This window comes from Parambassis ranga, chromosome 6 (assembly GCF_900634625.1).
Source record: "Parambassis ranga chromosome 6, fParRan2.1, whole genome shotgun sequence".
In the NCBI taxonomy this organism is placed as follows: Eukaryota; Metazoa; Chordata; class Actinopteri; family Ambassidae; genus Parambassis; species Parambassis ranga.
This window is the reverse complement of record NC_041027.1, coordinates 10939626-10960384: the sequence shown is the minus strand read 5'-3', so window position 1 is coordinate 10960384 and position 20759 is coordinate 10939626. Positions and strand designations below refer to the sequence as shown.

Genomic DNA, 20759 nt, shown 5'->3' with positions numbered 1-20759 from the left:
CCTGTTGGCAGGAAAGTGTGTGTTGGCTGGGACGAAGCCACAAATGTCAGCGTGGTTTTTGTCCTTAATTCTCTATGTCAGTCACTGTAATAACCCAATTTGTAAGGATTCATGCTAGGCAGCAAAAAACTACCGGTACGTGGCGTTGTGCTTTGTTTCTCTAGTTAATTAGAAGCAGTGTGAAAGGAAAGACAGACACAGGAATTTGTTTGATACAAGCACTTGAGCAATCAGTGACACTACAAATGTCTGCTGGGATAAAATTGGCATCATCGTCTCCAAATGAACCACTTTGGTGTAATTACTGTGTGCTTCTATGCTCACTTATTTGTTTCTTGGTCCTGGTAATTTACTGTCACACCGCCACAGCTTAAATGAATGCAGAGATGTCTGATGCTTTCCTAGTGTCAGAAGTCAAAATGAAAGACAGGCCCACGTTAATTGTTTCCATGCAGACATCTTCCATGTTGGGTAAAATTAAATCAGAGTGCACATAACATGATTATATATACAGCCGGGGCTTACTTTACAATCATGTCTGCTTTCTGTCAGTGTTTTAATCCCATGTCATGTGTCAGCGAGGTCACAAATGGATGCCATGAAGTTATTATTAGGAGGAGGAAGTCACATCTGGATGGTAATCTGACAGATCCGACCCCAGGTTATTGGGGTTAGGTCAGTTTGCTTTGGAATAGCCCCTTTTCCATGTTTAGAGTCATTAAGGAATTCCTTCAGGATCCACTCAGTTGTTGTTAGTTGTCGTATTGTAGATGCTGTCACTCTGATGATATTTGCTTATAGTTCACACAGTAGCATTTTCACAGCACACTATCCATACATTCTAATCACATATTTTTTACAACTAGAAGCCTGTCAGTGTTCACTATGTCACACATCCTGTATAGAGTGTGTTCTGATGAGCAAAATGTTAACATCGTTCTGACAGAAAAAGAGTGAGAGGCATTATACACAAGTGTTGGATTCCTTTCTGTGCAGCTTCCTTAAATCCCACTTAAGGGTAAGCTTGTTGAAACACTGACCTCTCATCTCCTCATTTTCTACATGCCATAAATAGCATCAAAACTTCGCTTTCTTCTAATGTTTATTATTTTATATGAAGATTACTGCACTATTCTTGAGTTATAAATTTGGCCGGTCACTGTACGGGTCAGAAATAAGAGACTTATTTTCTATGATGACATAATGTAGCACTGCTTGTGCCTCCCCTGCATGTGTATCCCAGCAGCATGGGTACCTTTGTGACCCTGGCAGAAGTGTTGGAGGCCCGGGGTTCACCACTAGAGGAGGATGAGGTTTGGTGTCTGCTGCTCGCTACCACTGACGCCTTACTGGAAATCTCCAAAAAAGGTAATCGCTAGAAAGAGTCAGCTCCTATTTTTATGTCCAGGGTTTAATCTGAAAGCAATGAAAAACCTTTTTTAATCAAATTTGTGTCTCTGTTTAGGTCCAGGTAACATGTGCAGTGTGTTGAGCCCAGGCTCAGTGCTTCTGTCAGCCAATGGAAGTCTGGCCTTCAAGAGCTGTGCACGGTACGAAGATGTGGCTTCCTTCACAGCTCCTGAAGTCCAGCAGGGTCACGCTCCCTCCACCAGGACCGCAGCAGAAAGGGTTGGAAAACTCTGGAAACACTCATGTTGTTCCAGATATTATGATTCAAAAGTTTTCAAAGAAACTGAGCCCCATTTTACTAAACGTACGTCATGTACTCCTCAGATGGTTGTGTACTCCCTGGGGATGACTCTTTATTGGTGCGTTGACTATCATCTACCTCAAAACCAGGTACTTTCCCCTCGCTTCTGACTCAAAACTCCTTCTTCCAACTTCTTAGCACTTACCCATCCTGCTGTTACTTGTTTCCTCTCAGCCGGTCCAGATGAGCTCTGAGCTGGAGGGTTTGCTGCTGAGCATGTGCGAGGATGTGGCGGTGAAGAGGGCTGACCTTCTGTCTGTGCTGGAGACCTGTGAGCTTCACCACAAGGCCTCCATACTGCCCCCTGTTGACCGTCTCATCAGGCAGCTGGTAGAGGACGTTTATAGAATCTCAGTGAGTTGTGTTTGACGGATCCGTTTTTCTTTCAGCTGGTTTGTTGATTTAGTTCTTGTTCTGATGGTCACTTGTTTTTCTGATGTCGCTGCAGGTTGATCACATGTCCATGGCTGAAAACGGAACTCAGCTAACAGACCGCAGTCAAATGGTCAGGGACAGATTACACAGTAAGAAATTGATCCCTCTGTCAGATGTAAAGTTTTCTGGCTTTCTTGTTAAGAGATAAGAAGATCAATACCACTCTAAATATGAGGCTCTGTCCCAAGTAACCCAAAAATAGAATGTTCTTGAAAAAGTCAATATCTAGCCCTAATCATCCATGTTAACCATGTTGAACTGGCACACAGAAAGACACGTTTCTACATACTGTAGCTATGACACTGCTACATGGAAAGTTACACTCTAGTTTGTCTTTCAGGAAGCTCTTTTAGTAACTCCACGTGGGCCCTGAAGAAGAAGGTCTCCAGAACATTCACAGGAGTATCTTATCCAGCTGAACCCACAGGGTAGGAAGTCCAGTAGTCCAATAGAGGAATATAATACACTGTATTAGATACAAAATAAAACCAAATCATAGTTTGTGTACAGCACAAAAAAATCAATGTAGTTGCTAAAATTGTATAAAAACATATGTAGAGTAGAAAACTGCCAGAGGGCTCAGTGACAGAGCCACTTCCATGATAATATATGTATATTGTATGATCATAAGCCGTCATTTCACGGGTGACAGATCTCGCCTACAATCAGACTGAGAATGGAAAACTCATTTTCCCCAGGATTCCCTCGGGAGGTCGACGCAGAGAGAGTTATGGCATTTGGCAGCAGCTAAACCGTGGTCCCTGTAGTCCGTACATGGATGGCAATCGAAATGCCAACTCACGAGCGCTCGCACAGTTTGAGTCTTCAATAAGTCTGAATGACAAGAAATTAAAGGTGAGAACGACATGATGTCATACACGGTAATTTAATATCTCTCTTAATATGAAGGTTGACAGAATCTCTTCATTTCCCTTTTCCGTTCCATTGCAGGAAATGGGGCCTGAATTCATTAGGGTACTAGATGAGCCTCTGGTTGTCTTGGAGCTGCCTGGATCTATTGTGGTGAGCACACAACATGCTTAAAATGTACTCAAAAGTTGCGTTTCCCTGTTTCCCAAATTTCAGTTTGGAGGATTGATTAATGAAACATGGCACTAAAAACTGAGCTGTCAAACAACAACAACAACAACTAACAAGTCTGATTTCTCTCTCTCATCTGTCAAAGAAAGGGAAATCACCAACCACCCAGAGAGAGCTCAGTGTGGTGATGCCAAACGGTCAGAGCATCCTGGTCAAGTGTGAGGTGAAATCCAGAGGAGGGGACGTCTTTGACATGATTGTGGCTCATGCCAACCTCATGGAACATTTCTACTTTGGCCTTGCTTACATTGACGGTAAAGCGAATTGTAGTCGAAACAACAACAACAACAACAAAGACTCATTTCATTGTGTTTCTTCAATTATTTCTTTGCTCCTTTTCCTATTCTGTGGGCAGATAATGAATTTTTCTTTGTGGACAATGATACTAAGATGTCCAAAGTTGCACCAGATAGCTGGAAGAAAGTGCCTTCAACCACCTTTGTCCTTTTCTTCAGAGTCAAGTTCTTTGTCAATGACATTTCTCTTCTTTTGTAAGTGTTTTATTCTGGGTTAATCTCAGACGTTGATTTGCAAAGTATGTGACATAAACCTTCCAATGTTTTCAATCTCCTCCACCAGGCACAAACAGACCCGTCACCAGTATTACCTTCAGCTCAGGAGAGACCTTCTGGAGGACAGGCTGTCCTGCCATGAGGAGACAGCCTTGTACCTTGGAGCTCTGGCCCTGCAGACGGAGTATGGAGATTGCATGCCTGAGGTAGCACAAATATAGTATAGCTCAGTTTATTGTTGAAGCTGGTGTTCTGAATCTTACTGTATTCTCAAATGCAACTGAAACAGGATGTTTTTCATTTCTTTCTTTTTTTAAAAGAAATACTTACTACTCTTCTGGCTGCATGCATGCCAGGACAGATGTCCTGATATTTTCCTTCACTGGTATAGTTCAAAATTGTTGTATCAATGATGGCAAGCTGCCATGACCCAGATGAAGCAAAATATGCTCAAACCATGATACTACCACCACCATGCTTCACTGAGGGTTCTTATGCTTGAATACAGTAACTTCCTCACTTCTAATGAGCTGCTGTTTTAAGTCATATTTATGCAGAAATATAGAAAAAGATTCACACACCTCCTCGTGACTATGCCTATTAAGAGTGTTGTGATCGGTTATTTTTTAGGTGTATGGTAGGAACTACTACCGCCCTGATCAGTACGTCTCCAAGAGCGTGATGGAGAAACGTGCCTTGCCTTACATTCAGGGGCAGCTGCTGCGACTTCACACCAACAACGCACAGATGCTTACAGATGAATCAGAGCTTGAATTCCTTAAGGTAATCTGAAATTTGAGTATTCCAGGCTAGAATGCTGCTGCTATACGCCCACATGACTATCTGTTCTGTGTATCCCTGTAGGTTTGTCAGCAGCTTCCTGAGTACGGGGTCTTGTTCCACCGTGTGATGCGTGACAAAAAGCCTTTAGACGGAGAGATTATCCTCGGGGTGTGTGCCAAAGGTGTTATTGTCTATGAGGTTAAAGATGGCTGCAGATCCACAGCTCAGAATTTCTACTGGAGGGAGACAGCAACCATCTCCTCTAATGTGAGTGAATTGGCTGACAGTGACACAGCTTACTCTTCTGTGAACTTTTTTATGTCCTAAAAAGAATTTCCTTTATTTTTCTGCAGAGGCACAAGTTTATAGTAGAGTGTCGAGGCAGTAAGAAGAAGTACACCTTCATCACAGAGAGGTCAAAGATAGCCAAATACCTGTGTAACCTCTGCTCAGCCCAGCACAAGTTTAACAATGAGATGAACTCCCGTCAGCTGAGCCACAGCCTGGTCTCAGGTAAGTCACTGCAGAGTTACTCCTGTGTTTAAGTCAAATGTGTTTAGTGACTTCTCACATCTTTTTCCAGAGGATAACCTTGTGCAATATTCAGCAGTGTGCCGCACCCAGAGCAGCAACCTCAAATCCTACTCGTGTTCTGAGACGCCACAAGATGACAGCGGTCTGACCACACCTCAGGACGAGTCCCTCAACAAACTGTGCAATGATGTCACAGCCAGGTTCGAAGCCCGTGTAAAACAGCAGCGCCAGAGCTTCAATGAGCACAGGTATATAGGTATCCGGCACAAGTCGGAATGTGTTTCAAATCGTTCCTGAAGTCACTGAATATTTCCCCACAACTTTTGTCTGTTTTTGTTTTGTAGCACCTGCTCCAGCAGTCAACGTAGCAGCATGGGTATGCGTTCCCCAGCATGCTCTCAAAGGAGCGGATCTGAAGCACCCTCTGGTTCTCCAGCAGCCAGAGGTACAGTGCCAGATGATTCTTTGTTCTATCTTTAAAGGGAAAAAGACATTTACTGTGATATTCTGTAAATCTCACAGAAACCCCACCTAAACTGGGGACGCCATTAGAGAGAGAGGTCATATGTGTTTCCTTAAAGAAAGACCCAAAGCTTGGACTAGGTAAGTTCCTCATACATCATCAACAAACAGCTGTTTTAGATCATAGAGGTTTTTAGACAATGGTTCATTGATAATACATCATAATAGGAAAGCTGCAAACTCACCTGTGCTTTGTGTCTATACAGGGATAGTGATAGTTGGAGAGGATACTGTGGGCCGTTATGACTTGGGCATCTTTGTTGCCTCCATCGTGCCTGGTGGACCTGCTGATAAGGACGGACGCATCAGACCAGGTAGAAAATCTAATTTTTTCATAAAGTAATGCAGGGAGAACACCACAAAAGAGAACAAAGAGGGTTTCTGAGGTTGGATGTGGGGCCTCTGGGTTCACATAAGGTCTTTTAAACTACATTGTTCCTGGACACTAGTGCCATTTTACTGTGACCTTTGCCCTCAGGTGGTCGTCTGATCTCTCTGAACCACATCAGCCTGGAGGGTGTCACTTTCAACGAGGCAGCAGAGGTCATGCAGAGCAGCCCAGAGGAGGTGCAGCTCATTATCTCTCAGCCAAAAGGTGCTGTGCATGTGTGTGTGATAACAGTGTGGCTGTGACTGCATGTGTAATGTTGAAAAATAGGAAAATGTCTTATGCTATGTGACAATAAATCTGTATTTGTCATTTTAAAAAAAAGTTGATCAGAAAAACAGGAGGCAGCATCAACCTCTCATCTTAAAACTGAGTTTTATTGTTTTCATCTGCAGTCTCCATCAGTCCCAACAGTGTTCGCTCGTCTGTGCTGAGGAATTATGAATCCCAGTCCACGCTTACAGCAGACGGACGATCGGTAGATGACAGCCTCGACGAGATCGTCTCTGTCATGATGACACCGAAGACCAGGAACAGGCTACATGTCCCCCGTGAAGTACGTGGTGCACAGGTAAAACCAGTTACTGAACTGTTTCTTGTTATAGTGATGGGGGTGGTTTTGTTAAATAGATATGGTTACCCTATACTAATTAATACCCAGCGCTAGTCATATACAGGAGTATGTCTGTATTGATAATGTTTCCAATGGCTTCAGGATGGCTTCTCGCTGTCTCCGTCTTTGAACTGTTTGAGGCCGGAGGAAATCCCTGTGGAACTCCGGAAAATATCGGGAACTCTTGGAATCAGCATCTCTGTGAGTGTTTGAAGTATTCGGTGAATGAATAGGACTACATTTAGGAATGCATTTTAAAGATGTCTAGATTATGATTGCACAAAACATTCCTGGAAATACTGTTTTTGATGGGGATACTCTGGGTACCCCAGCTTCCTCCCACATACCAAAGACCTACATGTACGATTAAATGGGGTCTCTGAGTTGGCTGTAGATGTGAGTGTGACTGGTTGTCTGTCTTTCTATGTTGGCCCCTTGATAGACTGGTAACCTGTTTAGGGTGTACCCCGCCTTCTGTCAATTGGATAGGCTCCAGTCCCTTGAGGTGGACTGAGATGGATGGGTTGAGGTTTTTTTGTCGTTTTTCGATCTTCCCTATGCATTTACAACACCAGATTAAAACATTGGGAATGAGGGGTCAGGGAGGCTAATCAGTAAAGTAAAGTCTGTTCTACACAATCCCATTAACATCTGTGGTCTGACAGGATTAGAGAAAGAGAGAGAGAGTGAAGGAGTTACTGTACTCACATAATTTACTGATCCAGCAAGAGAAATGCAAAGGGCAATATTTACATCACTTGTGGTATGCTGTGGATGAAAGATGAACCTAAATGGTCATTAATTCTTTAGGGTGGGGTAAACACTCCCAGTGGGGGAATCTACATCAAGAGCCTTGTGTCAGGAGGGGCTGCTGAGAGAGATGGACGTTTACATGCAGGTATTACAGTTCAAAGTCAAATGTGACACTTCTAAGACCTATGTGAGCAAGAAATGTCCAAGTTAGAAGTTTCCTAAAGTGAAAATGGACCTGTTTTTTTGTCCTCTTTTTGTGCATCTACAGGTGATAGACTGTTGGAGGTGGATGGAATTAACTTCCAAAGTATCACCTACCAGCAGGCTGTGGAGTGTCTGAGTAAAACTGGGGAGGTAAATGACAAAATGAAGATTAACCATAATAATTTTGGTGATTTACTGACTTTTCCATGAGCACAAACATGACGCTGGCTGTGGGTGACATGTCTCAAGAATGATTTCATCTGTTTCTATAGCTATTAGAATGTCATGGTCTCCAGAGGGTGTCCCTCTAATTTTACCTAATAATTTAGGTGAATTCTTGCCTTGTACGCTGCTGCACTCATGAAGCTAGATTTGAGTAAAATCACTTTTACACTAATTGAGTTGAATTTTACACAACCATTCATGGTCCCCATAGGATAATCCCATAACACTTTGGTTGTTTCCTCAATCCAACATGAGGCTGATTTTGAGTAAAACATCTAAAAATGGTTTTGGGTTTCTCTGGCATTTTGTACAGGCATTTATTATCCCTAGAGTATTAAACCACAATGATTGGTGATACTATGAGGCAGGATTGGAATGAAAATTCCTAACAATATTGAATGAATGAGACTTTCATGGTCCTCAGAGGATGAACCAACAATAATTTTGGTGTCACCTCAATTTAAACCAGTGCTACAAGGCTCATTATGAGTAAAATATTTCAGCACTTGGATTTTCATATAATGTATAAAATGCAGTACAGGCATTCATGTTCCCCACAGGATGAACTGCAATAATCTTTTAATCCACTGATTTACAAATAGCTCTATAATCACCATGTCCAAATTTTGTTAGCTCGGCCCTGATGTTAGCTTATAGCCCTGTCAGTCTCTTTCCTTGCGACAAATTTCTGAGCAATTTCTTTCTCTTTGAACCCGCATACTTCCTTTCCTCTAACTCATTCGTCCTCTCATCCTCTTCTCTCCTACAGGTGGTATCCTTGGTTGTAATGAGGGAGTCTATCAACCTACCCAGGGTTTGCCTCAGTTCTGACAAGAGCAACAGTGTCTCCAATCAGTGCCTCAGTCCACCTATCCATCAGCCAAAACTCAACAGCTGCCCAACCGTCAGCACCTCTCCAAAGAAGATACCCAACCAGTCCAGAGACTACAGCTTTGTCACAGATGGTAAGACACCACAGTTTAGGTGTAGGCCAATACACAAAAAGTACATTTAATAAAAAAACACAATTTGGAAAAAGTATGAGAACATGAATGACTAGCAAGGAAGAACCTTGGTGAGAGAACCTTTAAGCTGTTGTGTACTCAAGTGTGTGTGTCCAGGATAGTCTGACTGCCTGAAGTTGAACCTTCACACACTTTCTCATCACGCTTCATCCTGATCTTCCTTACTGACCCTGACCTTCCTCTTCTTTATTCCTTTATCTTATGGCCTGTCCTTGTGTGTGTCACTACACATCATACACACATCCACGTACACTTCTGAACATCACGTTTTAACAGAATACAATTTTATCCCACTTTTATTACATCTACAGTTGGCTGAGGAGAGAAAGCAAGTAATTATTTATTTATTTTGGGTCTCAGGGTTTAAGACTTTTACTTTGATTTTGCCTTAATATTAGATCTCAAAAACACAAAAACACAGCCAGTTGTCTCAAAGACAACTGGCTTAAAAATAAGACAGATTCTAGGAGAGCAATTTGCCCAAGTAACAATATTTTGCTAAACTACCAAGTAGTTGTTTTTGTCTAAAAATTTCCTGACTTCTTAAAATCTTTCTTTAGACAGGGCCGGGCTTTAGGGGCTGTAAATAGACGAAAAGATGTCCAAGTATTAATTGTTATCAAACGCTATGATGTTTTATCATCAACCCTTCAATGTTCCCCTCCTACTTCAAGACAACACACAGGAAGTGACTCTGACCAAGACTGACAATGGCCTGGGCTTTAGTTTCATAATGTGTGAGCTGGACCCACCCACCCGCAATTTTGGCAGCCTGGTTCGGATAAAGGAGCTTTTCCCTGGCCAGCCGGCTGAGCAGAGCGGCAGAATCCAAGAGGGTGACATCCTGTTGTCCATAAACGGCCAGTCCCTGAAAGAGCTGTCCTATCCAGTACGTGCAGATGCCAAAATGCTGAGCCTGAAATGCACTGTGATTATCTATATAAAACCTTGCTCTCTTTTCCAATTGTAGAAGGTGCTAAAGCTGTTCAAGAACTCCCCAGCTGAAGTACAACTGAGTCTCTGCCGGCTTCCACCAGGTATGCACACATATCTCTGACAATCCTGCCATTTATAGTTTGCACAGCCTTCACTCATTGTTTGTTTGTGTCGCACAGGGATTCTTCCATCTATTGATCAGTTCACCGGCACATGAGTGATGTCACACTGTAACGCAGCAGCATTGACGATAGTGGACCCTCAGAGGCAGCTTTCTGATTAAGAAGAAAGTGGTGAAGGTGACAAAGCTGATAAGCTGTTCTGATCAAGGAACATTAATCTGATCCTATCAATGGCCGCCAACAACGCAGAAAGGTCAGTAATGTTCCACGGCATCACATAATACAAATTGACAGAACACATTGTGTCCCCCACCTGACCCCTAAAACAGCCAGGGGGCAGTGTTGTCATATCCGATTGCATCGTCACCTTTTATCAGTGTCACCGTGCAAGTCTGTGTAATGATGTTTGGTCGTCCAGAGGGATGAAGTGATCACCTCAAACAATAATATTACATAACGAGTCATGAGAAGCAATGCAACAAACTAATATCTTACACAATATGGTAACAATGTATCACTAATACATATCAATGTTTTCATACAAAGACACAGAGATGGAGCAGGAGCTTGGCGAGGTTGGAGCCTGAATAACACTTTGTGGATAAAATAACTGAATGACAGGTGAGTGGATAACAATGTAATCTGTAATCAAATCCCCCCTAATACAGTTACACACCAGCAGTCATGGAACATGGGGAAAAGAAAAAGTCCTCCTTCCAAACTCAACTCATCCAGCAGTGTTGTATTAATGTGCCCTACAAAAATATATCTTTGAAAAGCACTTAAACTCATCAGGTTATTTTTGTTGTTGCCATAGAATCTCATAATATTTACACACTGATATGCCCTTTTCCTGACCCGCACCACCCAAACATCTTACCCAACCACATACTGTACATCTCCTTTATCCACGCTGCCATGCGTGTCTTATCCACAAGGTGGTAGCATTGTGCTACATAATAAAAGCCTCTTTTTTTTGCTCTCATCTGTGTTTAGGTCTCACTTTACAATTAACAGAATTTATTTGGGAAGCTAGTCATGTGATTTCTTTGTCATTCTTCTCCACAGGAAGTCATTTTGAAGACACTAAAAGAGGAAGATGATTGACACAAACTGTAAAAGAACCTGTGGTATAATTTTTGTTGAGACCAAAAAAAACACAGTTATTAATATGAATATGTTGCATTATTTTATTAAAAACTTAACAAAACTTCATCATCTTCTGCCATGTGTATTCATTTAACCAACACAACAAAGCCCATTAAACTGAGTCTGACCTGAATATGGATGATCTGTTCCCAAACAGTCATTTAGAATGTGGACAAGCTGGGCAGTGCGCACACACACACACACAGACACACACATCCACACCTCCCTGGGTGAGCAGCCAGCAATGGCCCCTCGTAAATAAGGGTTCCTGTATTTTCAGTGAAACCCAGTAGTGCATCTGGATCCCATCAGAGCTTGTGTTCCCTTTGCAAATGATCCCAAATGTTTCTAATTATGCCAGTGGAGTCGGCATGAGTATGTGTGTGCGTGTGTGTGAGTGTGTTTTTGTGTGCAAGTAATCGCCCTGACGGACACGCACACCCATACACCGGCCTCTGTTTATTCATGAGGAGAGTAACAGAGGTGGACAGCGTGGTCTTGACCTCTGCAGCCTCTACTCAGGTCACTGCGTGTGGTGATGACTGATGGCTGAAAGATGGGGCCAAGATGTCTTTCAGTTGATTTTAGTTTAGCTGTTCTGGTGTACAGTAAAATTAAGAAATATGAAATCATCAACAGCAGAGTAGACCTTCCTCATTGTGATGGACTCCAAAGGTTCTGGATGACCCTTTTGACCCTGGATTTAGCATAAAAGCAACACAAACATCATTGCTTGTGCTTTCATTGCGTTATAATTGCATAAACCAGGGAACATTTCATTATGTGCTAACAGTATTTTCTCATTCACTATAGATGAAAATGCTGGAATAAAGCCACTGTTAACTTTGCCATGTGTGATTTTTTTTAAAACAAAAGGAAACCACCATCCATTTGCTGAGTGACTTTTTTTAGTTTTACTGTGAAAAGCTTAATAGAATTGTGGTTTCTGGAAGCAGGCGTTTACTGTTGAACTACGGAGCTCTGTTAAGACTTCAAAAGCGGTTTTAATCACAGTGTTCAGGGAAATTCTTTCGAATTTTCATGAAATAGATATCTGCCTATCTTTAGCATTTAGCATCTTAGCCATCATTAAAGCTGTATTAACAAAGATTTAAGTGAGTGTCTGCAGCATATCCAGGAGACTGTGTCCTGTGTCAGACCATTTGCTATGCACGAAAACCAACTGCTAGCTAGTGCAGAGCACTACAGAATATGCAGGAGGCACTTGCCAGAAATAAAACTGCTAAGTTGGTATGTGCGTGGTAGCCATATCGACAACCTGAGGGTAGCCTTTCTTACTTGAGATTAACACTATTTTCCTAGCTATAAGCTAGGCTACATCTAAGATGGTGGTGATCTGGTCTCTTGTTGTCAGCCTTAAGCTTGTTTATGTGGGTAAACATCTCTGCATGTCTGCACCTCACATGCTGAAGCTCCATGACCCCTAAAGCAACATGAAAACCAGCAGATAAATGAGCAGAGTGATGCAGTGTGGCAGGGCCTTTCTTTGCATTGCAAGGCATTGTGCACGATTCACATTTTCCACTGCAGCCACCATGACGTACGGCTTCACCCACCGCGGCGATGGATGCCAGCAGATTGCATGCCTCGGCCTGTTTGTCTTTGATGTCACCTCTCACTTAGCTGCTTCCCCAATTAAACTGATTGTGCTAATGTGTAAAGTGGACCACGTTGCGTTTAAAGGTAAGCTGTGTTGTTTTTGAGAATGGACTCAAATCCATCACCATGGTTGCAGTGCCAAGCATCCAGGGGACCCTGGACTTGGAAAAGGCCTCCAGCTCTCACTTACTACTGGCAGATGGAAAAGGATATCCTAATTATAATTATATCCTGACCAAAATGGGTCAATATTTAAAAATGAAAACAAAGGTAATTGCACATTTTAATGGAGGAAAGAATTCCATGTTTCTGGAGGCGTCAAAATGGCGTGGAGGAGAGAAAGAAACCCAGGACGTCAATGAAAAGGAGGAAGCAGTCAAAAGAGAATAAAAGTTCAATATGTCAAATAGATGAATAGGGGGTGAAAGAGTAAGTCAGTGTGTATTCATATGTGCAGACACACACAGAGGGAAAATTAGAGAATCAAAAGAAATAGGAGTTACTCAGCTCGCTCATAATGTGTCAACATTGTTCAGTGTGGGAGGTCGCCCAAGGGGGACGCAGCCTGACACACAAGGGAGAAATTTAACAGCTCTTTCAACGGAAATCCTCATCATACATCTCCACCACTTTTAGCAAAGCAAAACAACCCAAGGAGAGGACCCCTGAGCTGGAGCCGGAGCTGTGGTTGTCACAGCCCATGAAGCGGAAAAGGATCATGAAAGATTTACTCATTTTGACGACAGGAATCCGATAATTCATGTGTCACAGCTAGAAATACTGTTCAAACACGATTAAATGGTTAGTTTATAACTCAGGTCACTACAATATATATATCTGATAAGGCTTCTGATTGATGCCAGAGAGTTCAGGGATTACTTCATTATATGTGATTTACAGTTCTCCCATTCCCATTGAAATAAATACACCCTGTGGAACTTGTAGACACACTGACAAGATCCACCTATCCCCGGGAAGGTGACTGTAATGTGCTCTTTCTCACTAACACCAACTTCACACTTGGTTACACCCATTTACATCTGGGAGGTACACACTAACGCCAGAGTGCTCCACTGCTGGTTAATGCAGCTAATGAGCAGAATCTCCACAGATGCCTTTGTACTGGGACAACGTCTGACTGCATTACTATGAATATTGTACGTCTTGCTAACGTAGCTAGCTTTACAATGAAGAATCCCAAACAAGAGGCATTACTATGTTACAGATTACAACTTTTCTTCCATTATTGCTATTCTTATGTCGGGGACTCCAACACTCTCATCTCTACATTCCGTGGTTTCGTTTGCTCATTTTGCTGCTAGTCGAGAAGGACGTTGTGAACGGTCAGTCAGTGTTCTCGGGTGCTTTTGATGCTGCAAAAAAATGCTTTTCAGCTCTCACTCAGCACCTTTTCCCAGAAGAAAACCATCTGTGCAAAGGATCAAACAGGCCAAATGGGAAAGAGGCTCAGTCTCCCTCGCAGCTGAGGTTAGGTCATGTTCTGCGTGCGTCAAGGCCAAAAATTCTGGTTATGAACTTACAATGAGGGAGGAATGGTACTTGTAAGAGGAGTGATGGGACTTTAATTTGCCTGAATCCTTTTGCAGTGATGATATGAGCAGAAGGATGAGGTATTGTGTGACAAATTAACTCATTTTTCCAGAAGTGGCTTAATGAGGCAAACATAAGTAGCTGCAGAAACAGTCCAGCACCATGAATATAAGTTAAAGTAGCTAATATAGTGCTTAATCTTCACACAAATAAATGCGACCTGTTCACTCAGTGATTCAGTCTACAGCCAAACAATTTAGATTAAACCTTACAATAACATTAACACTAGCGTGCTGAGCTAACTAGCATCTAGCAATCTGCAATTTTCAACCACTAATATCATAGTTACATCACAGCACGCTCTGCCTCCAATCACTAATGCTGCTCTTGATAAAAAAAATTCAGTCAAGTGTGAGATGACTCTTCACAAGAAATCAGGAATCTCCACAGAGCTTGGGGATTGAACCGTTAGTGCTAATTGACCAAATGTGCTGCACTGTAGAATGAGACACGCTCCATTGCAACTTTATGGTTTGAATCCTGGTGTAAGTTGCCACCCAGATGTGCATGAGAAAATGAGTCAGGGAAATAAATCAAGGTGAGGCCTGTTGTTTTACAGTAGGAGAATGTATGCACTGTGTTCCTTAAATTCAGACTGTGACTGTAAAGTTTGGAAAGAGCTGAGCTGCCGATCTGCATCCAGCTGAGATAGATGAGAAAAATAACTTTATGTGCGATGCAGAATCCATTTGTCAATGATGAAACATGACAGTCCCTGATGGAGTACAATGTGAAGTCAACAATCATTCTGTCAGCTGGGTGGCATGAGCATCCCCACATGCACTGTAAAGCCCACCCATCTGCAGTCAGCGCCTGGAACCTCCAGAAACATCTCTTTCTCTCTTAAAGCCCCCGGCCACCTTCCTGTCCAGGATAAATAGGCTGAGCCTTGGACCCTCCACCTTGCTGCAGCAGTTAATATCAGCCTCTGTGAAACACAGCGAGACCGCATCAGCCCCAGACAACTTTTATAAGCCCTACGCTCTCTGTCCAGCCCTCAATCAGCTGCCTTTCCTCCCCCCACTCCGAACGCCCCGTACCTTCTCTTGGACCACTCCCCAAGGCCCAGTTAACACTTGCAGCTTGGAGTATAACCTAAAGAAAAATTTCTCTTTGGCAGAGCAGACATGTCAATGAGCAGTAGCCAAAGATCGAATTCAGCATGAAGGAACTCGGCCTTGTGGTGACCACATCATAAATTTAAGGTGTCTCCCCTTGATTTATAACAAATGACATTTAACCGCAGCAAGTTTCAAACCACTAAGGCAGCCTGATATATGGCTTTTGTTTTCAGCAAGTACAATCAGCAGTAGGTGTTTTGACCACTGATTGACATCAATGTGAACACACTCATAAAGTATGCAGGGAGAGTTTAACTCAATGTATCCCACAATGCACTAGAAAAGGGCATTTCCTGAATGCAAGTTTGATCGCTGCAGCTGAAGCATTGCTTTGAATGCTGATGTGAAGGATTGCTCTGAATTGCTGGAGAATCAGAGCAATTCAGAGCTTTGTATGCCTCTGTGTGTCAGCCTGTCACCATGGTAACAGCAGAGGAGACCTCAAAAACCACTCCAAATTTGAGAGCCTGGCGTGCGGAAATGATTCAGAATTAGAAAATTCTGAATACAAGTTTGATAGAGCAGCATCTAATGAGCGTTTCAAGACTAAAATTGAGTCTGTAGCTTGAAATTTGTAGGTGGAGATACATTTGGCAGATGACCCTCGTTGAAGGGCTCTCTCATAGACTCCCATGTTAAAAATGACATCGAAATTGCTTAATATTTGAAAAATTATAATTTTTTGAAAAAAAACTTGAAGTTGACCCGGAATGTCCTCTGTGAGATGAACATTTTGATAACTGAATGGCTGAAATCGGTCAATGTATGCTGAAGATACACTGCGCCAAATGAAGAAGAAGAAAGAGGGATTGCCTAGCAACGGCAATCAAACTAATTAGCATTAGCATTATATGCTGTCATGCATTTCTCTATCTATTTAGCCAGCAGTGATCCAGTTTGTGACACAAATAATGAAGCAGAAAACATGATGCAAGTAGTCAGTTTTTTTCACAGACATAGGCATGAAAATAATCATACATTTAAAAATATTAGCATGTTAGCAGAGGTAAACTGCAGGACAGAGGGCTTACTTTACAATAAATGACACGGAGAAGGTCTTTTTTTAACATAAATGCATAAATCCAATTATCTTTTCACTTCCTGTTAAAATAAACAAATGTCAACACTCGGTGTTATTTAAATGAGAATGGGCCAATTATAAATTTCTATGGAACATAATGCTTTTTTAACAGTTAGCTTGTCAAGTTTTCAAGAGCAAATTAGTTGGCATTTTTCACCTCCATTTGGGAGGAATGTTCTGGAACGACTCCTCGCTGCCCTGGCTGTTCTTTTATTTGATAATGTCACTGAATGAAAGGAATTCAACAATCCCCACAGCACTCATTTTTTTTCTCTCTCTCTCCTCTGTTTCCTCCAGTTTATATCCTCTTTGCACATTCTTTCCCCTCTTCCTCCCCTTCACCATTTACTCTTCCTCTTCATCTATCTCTCCCTTCCATAATGTTTCCCAGTGGATGAGCAAGGCCACGCCAGAGCCATAAATCTCAGGCCTGTATCTGTCCATCACATCTCATAAAAGTCTCATTCGACCCAGTAAAAACTCAGCCTGTAAATGTTTTTTTTGGGTGGCAAGGATCCCTGTAAATAATTTGTTGCCATGTATTGTACAAATCATCCGCCCAGCGCGATGTCCATCTTGTTTCAATCACTGCCTGGAACGGATGACTTGATACACAGCATGCACAGATTGTTACAAGGTGGACAGGAGCTTGAATCAAGCAATGGATGCACGAATGCACGTATAGAAGGAAATGGACTGCGTGTGCATAATGCATACTGACCTGCAGGGTCAAATAGTCTCCACCTGTTATTTTGTCTCCACAGACGTTCCTGATGTTTTCCTTTTGGCAAATTTAAGGCTACAAAGAGTCTTTTGAGCATGTTGTGAATCATTTATGAATCTTGAACTCCAACCTGGTGGAGAACAGGAATGAAAGCTGCTGTAAAGTTGTATTGTAGTTGTAGGGTGTGAATGTGACCTGTTATCTCCCTCCAAAACGTCTTATCACAGTGTGTACAAATCCAGAAGATGGCAGTGCAGAGCTTCAGCTGGTATCAGTGTAACGCTGATCGCTGAGTGGGTTTCAGTGGATGTGGAAGTCATGAGACACACTGCTTCCAGGACTCGTCACTGATAACTTTAGCTTTCGTGATAACTGCTGTGTGCAATGTGAGAACTCTACATGCATATCTCAATTGTTGCCAGACAAAAAAATGGCGGCTTACATACACATATTTTTTCAATTTATGCACTCCTCCATGCACAGAGTCTATCAGTCTAACTGTGTGTTTGCTTGGCTATTACCAGAGCAGACAGACCATCAGATTGCTGAAAGATGCACATTATTAGTGTGTGTGCTCTTGTGCATGTGAATGTATGGGCGTGCATGGGTAATTACACATGTTCGCCTGTATGAGCCATTATTAGAAGACTGTGGAGTCTACAGACTGAACAACTATTCAAATTACACTGTCGTGATAAGAGCAGGTAAAATTTGATTAAATACAGACATAGCTTAGATCAATTGGAATGCTAGTCGAGAAGTAAACAAAGCTGAGAACAAAGGACTAAACTGCTAGCTGACAGCTAAAAATAACTCATAAAATACTCACTAGCACTAGTTAAAAGCGATGGGTAAACACTAACATTTTGCACAAATGGCAACAGCCATTGATTTTGAATGGAAAAATCAAAAAGTAGTGTAGATAAAAGTGATTGATAAATGGTTTGATGTCAATGCTAGCTCAAAGTAAACAAAAAAGTTAAAACAGCAAGCGAAGGGAAATTAATAATTACTCATTATAAAGCTAGATAAAATGTAATGTAGTGTCAAAGTGATGGGGTACATTGCAAAATGTAATCAAGAAGTGCTTCTCATCAATAAACGGTTGCATTACTTATCAGCAAGTGAAAGGATACAAAGAAAGGTTTGGACCTGGAGCCCCTGTTGACTGAAGTTTTGCTCAACTAATGAGAAAATCTGTAACGGCAGCAGTTTAAAGCTTTAAATTCATCCAATAACAACACAAGTTAAGTGTAATGACAGCAGTAGAGACAGGAACTCGGCTTCTGTCACATTTACACTCAGCTCTGCTTCCCGCAGGGTACCGCAGCACTTAGGAACAGTCTGAGCACGCTCAGTTGAAGCCAATCCGCACAGCAGTTAAAAAGTTTTACTGTCATTATGGCTGCGTGTGTCTGTAAATCTGTGTACAAGTTGTATGTGTGTATGTCTTACTTACTTGTATGACTTTTGGATTTAGGGTTAGGGAACGTGTGTGTCTGTGAGAACAGGTGTAAAGTAGTTTAGAGTGTGTGTGTGTGTGTGTGTCTGACATTGGCCGCTCCATCTGCCATTACCTCACTGTAATAATAACACCATTATTCTCACTAACGAAGATTCCATCCACAACTTTTGATGACAGTTGAAGCTCCTCCAGCAGATGTGTGTGTGTGTGTCTCAGTACACACAGCTGAGCTGGCTGGTGGGGGCCTTTCTCACTGTGATGGTTATTATTTGTCCTCCGGGTGCCCAGGCTCTGTTGGCCTGCATGTGAACATGTTTTTTTTTGACTTACTGTACCCTCGCCATCTTTTCATTAATCACAACCCTCAGATGGTCTTTTTCCTGTCAGAGGAGAAAAGACAAGAGACAGATGATCTTTGTTTCTACAAAGACGCGTCTTTGATTTCTGCCAGCGTCTTTCCTCTCCCAAACCGCTAAACAGGATGCAAAACATGATCTCCTTTGACTGCCATTCAAAGGCCCAGGCACAGGCGCTCCATGCAGTGGGAAGGCTGGCCTGTGTTGTCTTTAGATATGGACTAGATCGTATAGACTGTGCATGCAGAGGAAAACATTCTCTTAGATGTTTTTTGTCCCTAAACTGCTGTGAAAGACCGTACATAGCGTAACTGCCGTACCAATCAGACTTCATCAGGTATAAAAGCAGCTTTTATCTATAGTTTTGGGGCCACTTTGTAATGACTTGATAACATTAGCAGGCTTACATGACTCCTCTTAGGTGTGCCAAAGTCCATAAAGTTATACATTTATGAGGGATCGTTTCCTGCAAAGCTTCCGTTCCTTCCTTCCTGCTGGCATCAGGTGATCGGTAAGAAACAGAGCGTACCGTCATGCACCACTGATACAAAAACACAACTCAGCAAAGCAAAGTGATGATACACTGAGCAGCAACCCCACTGAGCAGCTGAAAATAAAGTGTTAAAAACTGCAGTTCACCTCACAGCCTCTATAGGCTGGCTGTAAAAATGAGTCAGTCCCCATAGACTCCTTTGTTAAAGTGGCAAACTTTAAAGCAGAAATAAACAACAACAACTTTTTTTTGTCTCATCACAACTAAATTACAAGAATACAAGAAGATATTTTTTAAGAACTCACTCATTTTAACTATTTTAGGACTTTTAGGAATCCCGCCTTCCTTGGCTACTGTTGCTACGCCTGGCAAGCTTTCACATACTCACCGTAGGACAATATCTCAACAATGCTAGCGACAGATATCCCAAAGGGAATTATCGGAAAGTATCCGAAAGAGCCAGGCAGAGGGAGCAGACAGTATATCCACAACATTATTTGTCAACGATCAGACAATATCTGATGAAATTGACACCACGCATCCTGTTTATACACTCCCGAGAAGCTATGATCATAGATCAGCATGTTGATCGAAAGCTTGCCAGGTTCCAGCGCCTAGATACTGTTGCTAAGATATGATTGGCTAACAGATGTTCTTTGGGAGGAGTTTCCATAGGGGGAAAATATGGGTGTAACCACCTTGAGGTGACGGCTCACAGGGTGAGATTCCTGCTTCCACGTGTTTTGTAACTTCCTCTCTGTATTTATGGTCGCTGTGATCTGGCTGTGGCTCTTGATTCATTCACATACACAATATTCACAATCATAGAGGTTAGTCGGGTCCAGCAGGATGTGGAGAAAGAGCATTCCTGTAAATGGAATGGGAAGACACCAATATCCTTTATTTATTTCCCCATTTTGGAAACAGCGTGGTGGTTAGTGTGAGCGTTCAGCCAGCTTCCAAAATGAGAACTGAATAACCCAGATCATCAGTTCCAATGAGGATGTTCGAGTAGCAGTCGCCTCTGGGCCAGAATCGGGTTTTATCGGGGTGTGGGAAAACATCAGCTGTAGAGTTCAAGGTTTGGAAGAAAGATGGGATAAATCCTATCCACATCCAGCTCTGAGTTGGTGTATCTAATCATGCTAAATACTGTTTATATGTTCACCGTGGAGCTGATTTAAATGCATATTTTCTCTAAATCCTTGGCTGGAGTAGAGGTAGCTGTTGAAATTTTAGTTCACATTTATTTATTTCTACAAACTGTCATCATAA

At 42.2% G+C, this 20759-nt stretch overlaps 1 protein-coding gene across 1 annotated transcript; it reads left to right on the top strand.

The window, feature by feature from the left end:
* Window positions 1-1247: 1247 nt before the first annotated feature.
* frmpd2 (FERM and PDZ domain containing 2) lies at window positions 1248-11013 on the top strand. The gene is made up of 28 exons (XM_028408774.1): window positions 1248-1368; window positions 1466-1629; window positions 1735-1800; window positions 1886-2065; window positions 2160-2235; window positions 2799-3001; window positions 3098-3167; window positions 3325-3501; window positions 3603-3738; window positions 3827-3965; window positions 4390-4542; window positions 4624-4809; window positions 4896-5055; window positions 5126-5324; window positions 5421-5521; window positions 5599-5679; window positions 5805-5912; window positions 6077-6193; window positions 6382-6557; window positions 6702-6800; window positions 7410-7497; window positions 7621-7706; window positions 8551-8746; window positions 9481-9695; window positions 9777-9843; window positions 9922-10117; window positions 10411-10485; window positions 10933-11013. Exons 1-26 carry the CDS (start codon window positions 1248-1250, stop codon window positions 9957-9959), a joined length of 3402 nt encoding a protein of 1133 aa, XP_028264575.1. The 3' UTR covers window positions 9960-10117; window positions 10411-10485; window positions 10933-11013.
* The last annotated feature ends 9746 nt before the right edge of the window (window positions 11014-20759 follow it).

What these genes read in the sequence shown, in the direction of transcription:
- frmpd2 (XM_028408774.1), top strand. Translation starts at nt 1,248, where the DNA reads ATGGGTACCTTTGTGACCCTGGCAGAAGTGTTGGAGGCCCGGGGTTCA. An exon ending in GGAGCTGCCTGGATCTATTG is followed by an intron (nt 3,168 to 3,324) that starts TGGTGAGCACAC and finishes CTCTCTCTCATC; the next exon opens with TGTCAAAGAAAGGGAAATCA. An exon ending in CTCTTGGAATCAGCATCTCT is followed by an intron (nt 6,801 to 7,409) that starts GTGAGTGTTTGA and finishes TTAATTCTTTAG; the next exon opens with GGTGGGGTAAACACTCCCAG.